General features: G+C 44.7%; 1 protein-coding gene across 1 annotated transcript in view; it reads right to left on the bottom strand.

Annotated features, from left to right (window-relative positions):
• The window catches only part of LOC110527289 (dynein regulatory complex protein 11), a 59,433-nt gene that overhangs the window by 29,367 nt on the left and 16,609 nt on the right, over window positions 1-13,457 (bottom strand). The window contains 4 exon segments of the mRNA XM_036982490.1: window positions 1,362-1,468; window positions 7,681-7,756; window positions 12,672-12,821; window positions 12,916-13,000. Of these exon segments, the coding sequence (XP_036838385.1) occupies window positions 1,362-1,468; window positions 7,681-7,756; window positions 12,672-12,821; window positions 12,916-13,000 (418 nt within the window).

Here is a 13,457-nt window from a genome sequence, read left to right as displayed (position 1 = left end):
AGGGGGTTTGGGGGTTTGTTTTAGCATTTAGTTCACATGACCCATCAATTTAGACAAGTGTGTCTGGGGGTTGGTTAGGGGGTCTGGGGGTTTGTTTTAGCATTTAGTTCACATGACCCATTAATTTAGACAAGTGTGTCTGGGGGTTGGTTAATGTGTCTGGGGGTTGGTTAATGTGTCTGGGGGTTGGTTAATGTGTCTGGGGGTTGGTTAGTGTGTCTGGGGGTTGGTTAGTGTGTCTGGGGGTTGGATAGTGTGTCTGGGGGTTGGCTAATGTGTCTGGGGGTTGATTAATGTGACTGGGGGTTGGTTAGTGCGACTGGGGGGTTGGTCAGTGTTTCTGGGGGTTGGTAAGTGTGTCTGGGGGTTGGTAAGTGTGTCTGGGGGTTGGTCGGTGTGTCTGGGGGTTGGTCAGTGTGTCTGTGGGGGTTGGTCGGAGTGTCTGGGGGTTGGTCGGAGTGTCTGGGGGTTGGTCGGTGTGTCTGGGGGTTGGTCGGTGTGTCGGGGGGTTGGTCGTGTGTCTGGGGGTTGGTTAGAGTGTCTGGGGGTTGGTTAGAGTGTCTGGGGGTTGGTTATAGTGTCTGTGGGTTGGTTGGAGTGTCTGGGGGTTGGTTGGAGTGTCTGGGGGTTGGTTGGAGTGTCTGGGGATTGGTTGGAGTGTTTGGGGATTGGTTGGAGTGTCTGGGGATTGGTTGGAGTGTCTGGGGATTGGTTGGAGTGTCTGGCGGTTGGTTGGAGTGTCTGGGGGTTGGTTAGAGTGTCTGGGGGTTGGTTGGAGTGTCTGGGGGTTGGTTAGAGTGTCTGGGGGTTGGTCAGTGTGTCTGGGTAAGCACTAAGCATCATCTAATAAATGTAAAATATTTATACAATATTTTTTGTGGACACTTTTTTATTTTTTTGCTACTTTACAAATATGCACATAACCATTTCACTGTACCGTTTACACATTCTGTATCCTGTGTGACAAATAAACTGATTCTATTTGATATAGTGTGTGTTTACCAGAGACGGTCATGTGAAGAACAACATGACCTGAACCAAAGTCAGATTAGGATATAGGCCAAGGACGAGATCAAGTGTATTTCCTTATTGTAGGCTACTACTTTTACCACTTTTAGTCTTCACATTTTTGGTTGTTTACTAAACTACGCACTCTGTTTAGCAAATGGTCTCAAGTGAATCCTTAATGAAGAGCTCTCCAGTAGGTACCAAAACATTCAAGGACCATTTTCTCAAAAGGGGGGTTACAAGTTTATCAACTTTCAAAGCAGAATTTATTTCGCATTGTTCCACAACACAAGTGTGTGTGTGTGAATGTTTGTGTGTGAGTGTGTGTTGAGACCAATGGCCCAGTCTCTCACCTGAACTCTGACCTCCTCCTCCACCTCCAACCTCTTCTCCTCACGCACCAGCTGGGCATCAAACCGCTGCAGGAAGTTCTGTGTTTCATCACGCCCCTGCCACACGTCTACACACACACACACACCACACACACACACACACACACACACACCACACACCACACACCACACACCCACACACACACACACACACACACACACACACACACACACACACACACACACACACACAGAGTAGAGCATGAGGAAGCATGCTGGAGTGGTCAGCAGGGAAAGCAGACAGGACCAGAGAGAGAGGCAGGTGGAGGAGTGTATGTGTTTTTGTGTGGGACTAAGGCAATGCATATTGTCCTTTCCAAGTTGCTCTGTCCGCTCTCAGGCACCACTTCCTGGTCAGGAAATTAACTTCCTGTTCCTGCTACCAGTCTGTCACAATGCCAAGCAAAGATTTCCACATCAAGCCAGACAGGTGGGGGGAATGGGATCTGAGCCTTCAAAACAACCATTTAAAATGCCGGACACGACTAAACACTGGTACGGCCAAAGGCCATTACAGACAGAAGACCACAGCTGCTCTGCCATCTCTCTTCTAAAATCCTCCTTTGGTCTCTGCATTGGCATGGTAACGGTTGTGGTCAAAATGTGCCATTTTGTGAGACCTTTTTGTTAACATGGTATCACAAGATAATTACCAACATCCGACTTGTTTTCACATTTGACTTGTTTTCACATTTGACAGATAAATCACCCCCCCCTTTCGAATGCAGACCTGTCAAGTTCAGGCACGAGTCAAAGGCCGTTGGTTTGACAGCTTGCGTCGGTGGCACCTCTATATACGGCGTCTCTTTGAAATGAGATCTGCTCAGAAGGTCAGAGATCAACCTTTCCTCTCCTCCTCCACAAGGCCCCCTTTTAAAAGTCCCCTGCTTCAAAACATCCCCCAGGCAATCTGATACATGTAATTACCTTTTCTCTTGTCTCGTGTGTGTGTGTTCCCAAAAGTCAATCTGTCTGTTTGTTTAAAGAGGGCGTCCTTTCTATGCCTCTGAAAGTAGAAGGGTGTGAAGAGAAAGCAGTGGTGCAAGTGGTAGAAAGGTCAGCATTTAAAGTCCACTATATTGCCATTAGGAGAATTTAAGAGACTTAGGCTGGGTAGAGAAAAAGTCTCACTAGGTCTGAGGATAAGCCAACGGCAATTTAATCAGTTCACTTGACCAAGCTGACTATTGGACAAGCTCACGTCAAGCTCACGACACACACACACACACACACACACACGCACACGCACACACACACCTGTAAGAAGGCTGCTCTGTCATTGGATACACTGTGTTGGCCATATATAATATATATATATACCACCTGGCTGGTGAAAGACACATTAGAACTGAATTGTGATCAACAGCGTTGTCTTTGCCAAGGCCACCGTCTGCTACACCCACAGTATGTGCTTCGGCTTCCAATATATATCTAGCCATTAGTATGCTGCTGCACACCTTTCTACCACAGAGCCCCCTTTTCTGCTTGTTCACTCTGGGAAAAACAAGGTGTTTTGAGTTGAGCTGCAAACAGGAAGAGTGAGTCTGCTAAGTAAAGAATGCTTCCTATTGCACGGTCCTCTGGCCAGGAAATTGAAATGATATCCATGGTTCACATCTAACCGCTGCTCCGTGACGCTGGGCCTGGCTTGTCTGGGCACACAGGAAGAGAGGTCCAGTTCCAATCACACTCCCAGGGTTTGTCCGTCCATGGTTCCCTTCCAGCCCCCAGCCCAGCTGGGATGTATGGGGGGAAGTAGAGGAGGTAGTGGGAAAAAAGTGATATAAACAAAAAAAAGTACCCAACGAGAGAGACGGAAACAAAACAAAACAAAAATAACAGGATAAAGTAGCACACAATGAACGATCACCTCAATGAAACACTTATCCGTGACTAGTGGGACAAGATGCCAAAGTAGAAGTCTCACACTACCGAGAAAGTCAAGCGTCTTTTGTTTTCCCAACAAACACAAACTCTCAGAGGAACGGACCTATAGACCTGAACCCTCATTGAATTCTGGGTAAATATTTGCTTCACCTTTTCCGCTTCATTACATCTAAATCAACCTAACGAGCCAGTCATTAAACCATTTTCCAATTACACACACCTGATAAAACAGAGCTGATGTGACAGGACCACCGTTTACAAAGCTGACGTTTATTGACGTTTATTATTATTATCTTTAATCAGGCCTTTGACAGGCTGGATGTTTTACATGGGTTTAAGAGCTATATTCTGCTCTTTATTAATATTAATGACAAACTGTGTTTAAGGATCTTTAATGCTGAGGTTTAAGGGAGATGAAGACAGGGAGGGAGGAGGAGAAGAGAGGAGGAAGAAGGAGGAGGAGTGGGGAGGGAGGAGGAGACGAGAGACAGGAGAATAAGAAAGGGAGAGGGAGTGGGAGGAGAGGTAGGAGAGGGAGGGAGAAGAGAGAGTGGAGGAGAGGGAGGAGGGAGAGGGAGGAGAGGGAGAAGAGAGAGTGGGAGGAGAGGGAGGAGAGGGAGAGGGAAGACTGGGAGGAGAGAGAGTGGGAGGAGAGGGAGAGGGAGGAGGAAGGCAGGGAGGAGAGAGAGTGGGAGGAGAGGGAGGAGGACCAGCTGCAGTGTTTTAGTTCCTGTCCTTCCCCATTACTGCACTAAGAGGAGAGGTCACTCCTAATAAAAACCTCAAAATCAATCACTCCCCTCTCATGTTGGAGTCTAGACTCCGTCAACCTACAGCTACCTTAGACCGGGGCAAGTTTGGGCTAATAAGAGAGACTGGCCCCTGATATAGGCAACACCACTCTATGGCCTTGTAGAGACCGCTGACCTCACTACACAGTACACACAGTACACACAGTACACACACACACACACACACACACACACACACACACACACACACACACACACACACACACACACACACACACACACACACACACACACACACAACGTTATAAATGTTGTGGAGGTCAGGTGGTGAGGTGTAAAGCGCTGGGCCAGCATCTGGTCTTCATTACATCTCAAAGGTCTGTGTGTGTGTGTTGCTTCTAACAGGAATGTAACCTAAAGCCCTGTGTTGTACCAGTTGACATTCTGAGGTGAATCATAACGAGGAGAGAATTGAACACTTTTGACTGGGAATATAATTACTTCCTGCTAACTCTACAGCTGCTGACTGACTATTGGTTGTAGGTTCTGTTATCCTCTTCTTCACCCTCTCAATGCTGAACTAAAGGTGATGCAGAGCAGAGGTGGAGCAGAGACCTTCTACGGTCACTGACAGACTAGGGTTAGACACAAGTAAGATGTTAATTTCTCCAGCTGGTTCTGTTGGTTGGAGCATGATTCTGATCAAAAGACCATTGAGCTGTCCCAAAAAAAGTGGAGTTTGTAAAACCAGTGCTGGCAAGACCAACTTCAATTGAATTCCCACATGGGGCACCTGCTCTGAATATGTGTGTTTAATATTGGACTGTAGGTATCTTTGAATAAAGGCGTTGTTGTGTTGTTATGACACATCTCATTAAGCTGGGAACACTGAGAAGGCTGTATCTTTGTCCTCCATAGGGATGTCAACAGGATATCCCAGTGATTTGACTCTAATGCTCTCATTGTGTAGATTAGGAAGTAGCGCAGCAGCTTGAAAGGGCTCAATTTGACACTGTGGCACAGATATACACACAGCGACTATTCACTCACTTCCCTTCAGCCTCATTCACCTACCTTTCATCCAAGGATAACACAGGCCCATGAACGTTGAATGGGCCGAGATATTGACTGGTCACTTTGTATCAGAGAGGGAGTCAATTCCATTTCAACTACTAAACTGCCTGGAATTCAGAATGGAACTATTGAGTTCCTAGACGTTTAAATGAAACTACTGTGCTATCCATAATACTCCCCACAGCTTTGGGGGATAAGCCTGTGTAATATAATAATCAGGCCATTTCTCCTCTGAATAATGTTTGTTGTTTTGGCACCAACCCTGTAGACCTTTGAGACATGCCCGGGGAGCAGTGGTGACTGATCCCGCATATTTCCCTCAGTGACTTGTGGGTGTTTGTGCAGCAGTGGAACCGCCTGCGAGAAGCCAAATAACACATTCTGCCCCCAGAGAAGCATTCCACCTAGAACCCTTCCACCTCAGGTGACTGGGTCAGATAAGTTAAATGAAGGGAGGGAGAGGGGAGAGAAAGGAGTGATGAGACCCAGGATGTATGTGGTTGGAGGATGCAGACTCCTCCAGAGAGAGAGAGAGATCCCTCCCTACTCGGGACCGAGAAGCTTCATCTGGCTGCTGAAACGTTGTTGAAAGGGTTTGAGTCTTTAAGGAGTAAAATATTGAAGCCAGACGAGCTCAAATGGAGAGTTACTCCTGGATGTTTGACCTGTATCTGGCAGCGACAGGAGGGAAGCAGCAGCTTCTGTCATTTCTCTTCATTGTTTCTCCATTACTTCAGTACTCTACATTCTGTTGAAATCTCCCTTGGTCGCCTATCAAAATGTGGGAAGAGTCAAACTGACTTAACCAGAAGAGGGGATAGCTGTCAAAGGGCTAATGACTAAACCTGCGAAAAGCTAAAAGACCAAAACAAAGTCAGTCATCCATCTCCATTGGGTTTGGAGGAAGCAGGGTGGTTGACTTGAAACAACAATCTGGAGGCTCCAGGTCCAACTGCTCCTCACTGAGTCATTGCGTAAAGACAGATATGGGGGTTGGACACACGCCCCTCCACGGGTCACTGAGAGACAGGAGCCTGGGCGGCACGCATCACTTCCTTGTTAAGGGCCCAGGGCACCATGAGAGACAGGAAGTCTGTCAGGTGATCAGATTGATTTGTGGTCCCACACTGATTAAAAAAAACACCAACAACAGGCCCATGGTAAAGATTCAGAAACCACTAGCCTCTCAAGCTGTGACTCCTGTCACTATACACCGCTGTCTTCAGTGAGACATCATGAACCATCACAGAGAGAAACACTGTGGAAGGTAGACTTCAGATCTGTGCCTATCAGCTCGACCCTTTAGCAATGCTGTCACCACATTACTATGGTCCTCATACCTACTCATACCTACTCTCTAATTCACCTTTATACATTACTATAGTCCTCATACCTACTCTCTAACTCACCTTTATACATTACTATAGTCCTCATACCTACTCTCTAACTCACCTTTATACATTACTATGGTCCTCATACCTACTCTCTAACTCACCTTTATACCTTACTATAGTCCTCATACCTACTCATACCTACTCTCTAATTCACCTTTATACATTACTATAGTCCTCATACCTACTCATACCTACTCTCTAATTCACCTTTATACATTACTATAGTCCTCATACCTACTCATACCTACTCTCTAATTCACCTTTATACATTACTATAGTCCTCATACCTACTCATACCTACTCTCTAATTCACCTTTATACATTACTATGGTCATCATACCTACTCTCTAACTCACCTTTATACATTACTATGGTCCTCATACCTACTCTCTAATTCACCTTTATATATTACTATGGTCCTCATACCTACTCTCTAATTCACCTTTATACATTACTATGGTCCTCATACCTACTCTCTAACTCCCCTTTATACATTACTATGGTCCTCATACCTACTCTCTAACTCATCTTTATACATTACTATGGTCCTCATACCTACTCTCTAACTCACCTTTATACATTACTATGGTCCTCATACCTACTCTCTAACTCACCTTTGTACATTACTATGGTCCTCATACCTACTCTCTAACTCACCTTTGTACATTACTATGGTCCTCATACCTACTCTCTAACTCACCTTTATACATTACTATGGTTCTCATACCTACTCTCTAACTCACCTTTATACATTACTATGGTTCTCATACCTACTCTCTAATTCACCTTTATACATTACTATGGTCCTCATACCTACTCTCTAACTCACCTTTGTACATTACTATGGTCCTCATACCTACTCTCTAACTCACCTTTATACATTACTATGGTTCTCATACCTGCTCTCTAATTCACCTTTATACATTACTATGGTCCTCATACCTACTCTCTAATTCACCTTTATACATTACTATGGTCCTCATACCTACTCTCTAATTCACCTTTATACATTACTATGGTCCTCATACCTACTCTCTAACTCACCTTTATACATTACTATGGTCCTCATACCTACTCTCTAACTCACCTTTGTACATTACTATGGTTCTCATACCTACTCTCTAACTCACCTTTATACATTACTATGGTCCTCATACCTACTCTCTAACTCACCTTTGTACATTTTGTTTCCCTCCACAACAGTAGGGAGGAAGTTGCTCGGGGGCATTTTCCAGCCCTTCTCCTCCTCCTTCAAGAGACAAGAAATGAATTAATCAATGACATTACATGTATTATAGCTGGACACGGTTTTAAAGCTTTAGTTTTATTCTGTATTATTTCCTTAAAGTCCTATGTATTTTAAGATAGATGAGCACCTTGTAGTTTTTTTAATTTAACTAGGCAGGTCAGTTAAGAACAAATTCTTATTTTCAATGAAGGCCTAGGAACTACCTCGTTCAGGGGCAGAACGACCTGTTTGTACCTTGTCAGCTCAGGGATTCGAACTTGCAACCTTTCGTCCAACACGCTAACCACTAGGCTACCCTGCCTCCCCAGTTTAAGGTAATAACAGTGGCCAATGGCTAATTTAGTGGAGAGAGTTGAGGTTTTCAGAGACTCCATATGACTTGGATTGAGTTCAAAGCTGCTCTACAGATGACCTGCCCTCCGCTGTGCTGTGACACCAGATCAGATCCAGAACTATCCATGCTGTGATATCAGATCCAGAACTATCCATGCTGTGACACCAGGTCAGATCCAGAACTATCCATGATGTGACACCAGGTCAGATCCAGAACTATCTATGCTGTGACACCAGATCAGATCCAGAACTATCCATGCTGGGACACCAGGTCAGATCCAGAACTATCTATGCTGTGACACCAGATCAGATCCAGAACTATCCATGATGTGACACCAGGTCAGATCCAAAACTATCTATGCTGTGACACCAGATCAGATCCAGAACTATCCATGCTGGGACACCAGGTCAGATCCAGAACTATCTATGCTGTGACACCAGATCAGATCCAGAACTATCCATGCTGTGACACCAGATCAGATCCAGAACTATCCATGCTGTGATATCAGATCCAGAACTATCCATGCTGTGACACCAGGTCAGATCCAGAACTATCCATGATGTGACACCAGGTCAGATCCAGAACTATCTATGCTGTGACACCAGATCAGATCCAGAACTATCCATGCTGGGACACCAGGTCAGATCCAGAACTATCTATGCTGTGACACCAGATCAGATCCAGAACTATCCATGCTGGGACACCAGGTCAGATCCAGAACTATCTATGCTGTGACACCAGATCAGATCCAGAACTATCCATGCTGTAACACCAGGTCAGATCCAGAACTAACTATGCTGTGACACCAGGTCAGATCCAGAACTAACTATGCTGTGACAACAGGTCAGATCCAGAGCTAACTATGCTGGGACACCAGATCAGATCCAGAACTATCTATGTTGTGACACCAGGTCAGATCCAGAACTAACTATGCTGTGACAACAGGTCAGATCCAGAGCTAACTATGCTGGGACACCAGATCAGATCCAGAACTAACTATGCTGTGACAACAGGTCAGATCCAGAACTAACTATGCTGTGACAACAGGTCAGATCCAGAACTATCCATGCTGTGACACCAGATCAGATCCAGAACTATCCATGCTGTGACACCAGATCAGATCCAGAACTATCCATGCTGTGACACCAGATCAGATCCAGAACTATCCATGCTGTGACACCAGATCAGATCCAGAACTATCCATGCTGTGACACCAGATCAGATCCAGAACTATCCATGCTGTGATACCAGGTCAGATCCAGAACTATCCATGCTGTGACACCAGGTCAGATCCAGAACTATCCATGCTGTGACACCAGATCAGATCCAGAACTATCCATGCTGTGACACCAGATCAGATCCAGAACTATCCATGCTGTGATACCAGGTCAGATCCAGAACTATCCATGCTGTGACACCAGGTCAGATCCAGAACTATCCATGCTGGGACATCAGGTCAGGTCCAGAACTATCCATGCTGTGACATCAGATCAGATCCAGAACTATCCATGCTGGGACATCAGGTCAGATCCAGAACTAACTATGCTGTGACACCAGATCAGATCCAGAACTATCCATGCTGTGACACCAGGTCAGATCCAGAACTAACTATGCTGTGACAACAGGTCAGATCCAGAACTAACTATGCTGTGACAACAGGTCAGATCCAGAACTATCCATGCTGTGACACCAGATCAGATCCAGAACTAACTTTGATGATGTGGATAAACAGTAGCAGACAGAGAGATGTTGGGTGGATGACATCTAGAACTAGATGTTGTCTTAATGCATAGTCAGGGGTACAACATCAACATCCAGTCCCTTTACACATGCACGCATACGAAAACACACACGCTCATGCACGCACACGCACAGGTTCTCAAAGGGGATGGACTGGGGGGGGTCTATCAGTTATTCAGACATGGCATGTTTTATGTTCCCTCTCATTCTTTAATACATTCCTCCAGTAGCATTGAATGGCTCCCAGAAGAGGAGGAATCCATTTGAAAATATTGTAGGAATCTTAAGTGCTTCATAATACGCTCCAACGTTGGATGATGACACTCATGGTGCGAGGCAGGAAGCGTCCTTATGGATCGACCAGAACCAGAACCAGAACCAGGACCAGGACAGGACAGGAATGATCCGAATGTCAGATGTTGCTTTTCAAGGCTGTGAGAACGTACCAGGGTTTTAATAGAGACGGATCAGGTAGTGAGGAACTGATGTCGATCATCATGCTTTAGACTGGGGGGGTTTTAGTGACCTGGTAAACCAGTGTTGATCTATAGACAACACTTCATTGTTTCTCTTTGTAGGACTGTTCAGGATTGTTCAGGACAAGGTTAAGGAAGTCCCATAGAAGTCCAATAACAAACCAGGGCACAACCATAGGGTTTAAAATATAACCGTTCACACCACCATGAGTCAATGTGTAACTTAACCTCCGTTACAGACGTAACGGTCATAGAAAGCAGTATAGAGATGAAGTGTCTATTTGATGAGTTCAACCATCCCATACTAAGCACATCTGGAATACTCCTCTAGGAACCTCTAAAGTGATGTCCCCTTCTAGCCATGCTATTTCTCTGGTTCATGAGCTGTCTCCAACGTAGTCAGGTGGATGTGACATGTTCCTCCACAGCAAATTAAAGGGGCATTTCTTGGTTTTTACGTGTACAATGCTTCCATTCTAGTCTGTGGGATCAGAGCCAGACAATGTGAGTGAGGACCTGTCATCCTCTTTCTGTTGCACGGTAACCACTAGTCATGACATCATTCTGATTCTAGAACATTGTAAGGTCCCCAGTGTACAGGATTAGCCTTACTGTAAAACAAGAAGTCTCATGCCCTTTTCAACTCTATCCGTCTCTGGTAAAGGCCTGAGTGACAGACTAAGACACATTGGTTTTATCTCTGAGACGGTCAGTCTGCTTTTAGAGTCTGACAGACTGCAGAGTGCTAGTTTAATCACACACCTCACTCAGAAGCACGCTGTGCCATTCTGTCTGAGAGGCTAAAGTGACTCCCAACTACAAAGGAGAGAAGCCCTGCCAAGGCTCAGCTCTGTTCTCCTGAACATCTCTTATCAGTTATTTTGGCTTTAACCCTACATTATCACCCTCAACCATTATCACAGCTATTCTAAGAGCCCTATTCAAGCAAACTCTGAAACTGGATGTCCAGGACTGTACGGTAAACCCAGTTAAATAGACTTTGATTGAAAACAAGTGACCTCCTTGTCCAATAGCTGTTGCTATTCTGTTCAGGAACACATATTAGCTACTTCAATAAGAGATTTAAAGTCACAGAGAAGTCATTCAACAAAATAGTCATGAATAATCTTAATGCTCTATTCAATCCATATCCAGGAAACACAGTGTTACAGAGAGATTTAAATTTAAAGGCAATGTTCCAGCATTCGCTGAGCCTGCATTCACGATAAACGCTGCACATGTCAGCTCAATCGGAATTTACCTCTACATTTATATTGCGGAATCTGTAACGCTTCAGCGCTACAGAATGAATATAGCCCTTAGTTTTATTGGCTTGATCTAGGACAATGAGAGACATATTGTTGTTCCACAGGGTATGTTCATGCAAGGGGGATGTGGACTGGGACTAAATCCTTGGCTTGAACAAACCATTTTGAGGAACACTTGACTGAAATCAGAAACATTTCCTCACAGAGTCTTCACAGTCTTCAGCAGTAAACATCTCTTTCGTTCCACCACACCCCCAATCATCTGAGATGACAAAGCTCTACCGCTTAGCTTCTGATTTAGTAGCGGAGGTGTATTTTATGGTCTTAATTGTGCACGTCCAGTGGGATTGGGCCTTCATGAGGAAAACAGGTGGAGAGAGGCTGCAACACAGCACATACTTCAATTCGCTTAAGAGGAAAAGCACACAACGATTGCCCGTCACTTACACTTTCTGTCTACTGGTTTGACTTGGAGACTATGGTCTTCTGAAGGTTTTGGGTGTTTGACTTTGTTTTAACAATGGCATTAAGACCAGACTCAGATCAGTTATGTTTCACTTTGTTTTAACAATGGCATTAAGATCAGACTCAGATCAGTTATGTTTGACTTTGTTTTAAGAATGGCATTAAGACCAGACTCAGATCAGTTATGTTTCAGGGGAAGAGAATAAACTCAGCTCTTCTTATCAAAAGCCTGGATAAAGCAATTCTGAAGCTACTATTGGTCACCAAGCCTTGTCTGTTTAATAGCATGAGCCACTATTGGCCAAGCCTTGTCTGTTTAATAGCATGAGCCACTATTGGCCACCATGCCTTGTCTGTTTAATAACATGAGCCACTATTGGCCAAGCCTTGTCTGTTTAATAACATGAGCCACTATTGGCCACCAAGTCTTGTCTGTTTAATAGCATGAGCCACTATTGGCCAAGCCTTGTCTGTTTAATAGCATGAGCCACTATTGGCCAAGTCTTGTCTGTTTAATAACATGAGCCACTATTGGCCAAGTCTTGTCTGTTTAATAACATGAGCCACTATTGGCCAAGCCTTGTCTGTTTAATAACATGAGCCACTATTGTCCAAGCCTTGTCTGAGCCCACCTCTCCTTCTTCTTTTCCTCCTTTCTTCTGTTTGCTTCTCCGCTTCTTGTCTTTCTTCTGATCCTTGCGGTCCTTCCCACCCTTCTTATCTTTATTTATGTTGTCTTTCCTCTTCTTCTCTTCCTCTTTCGCTGCTAATTCTGCAGCGACCTATCAGGAACAGACATGAGATGAGCATAGAAAAGGAAACGAGTGTTTGTTAACTGTCTGTAGGTTAGATGAGGACCATGGGTCATTAGTCTACCTGGTCAGGTGTCTTCTGTGCAAATATGGCTGTTGATCCCCCATCCTCAGCATTGGGGAAGTCAGGAAACTTTCCAGTGGCATCTCTACAATAAATAGCATGTTTTAAAGATACTTCCTGTTCTTAAATTATCATTACAGATGTATCATTCTTGATGAATTGTACTATGTCACACTGAGAGTTAGATGGCAGACCTCCAACAAGGTCACCAGAGGGCAGACCCTCCTAATGGTTAACTAAATGCCTCAGATACTTCCACTAATTAGGGGTGGTTCATGTCATGGAGCAGTTATCTCAATGTGGAGAGAAAATAATCACCCGACCAGGAATTGCTCTTTGGAACGCCAAACTATGTATCCCTCACTTCCCTTCCAGCTCTCATTATCCTAAACCTTAGAGCAACCCTGTGAACCAACGTTTAGCTTCCAACTTCCTTCAAATCTGGTCCTTTCCTCTTGGCCTCAAAATGTTTGTGTTCTCATCAGACAGGTTGAGGAAGCTGTACCAACAGGGTTTAGATTCTCATCAGACAGGTTGAGGAA

Source organism: Oncorhynchus mykiss, chromosome 7, assembly GCF_013265735.2.
Source record: "Oncorhynchus mykiss isolate Arlee chromosome 7, USDA_OmykA_1.1, whole genome shotgun sequence".
Lineage (NCBI taxonomy): Eukaryota > Metazoa > Chordata > Actinopteri > Salmoniformes > Salmonidae > Oncorhynchus > Oncorhynchus mykiss.
The sequence above is the reverse complement of the archived record's forward strand: the minus strand, read 5'-3'. Positions and strand labels throughout refer to the sequence as shown.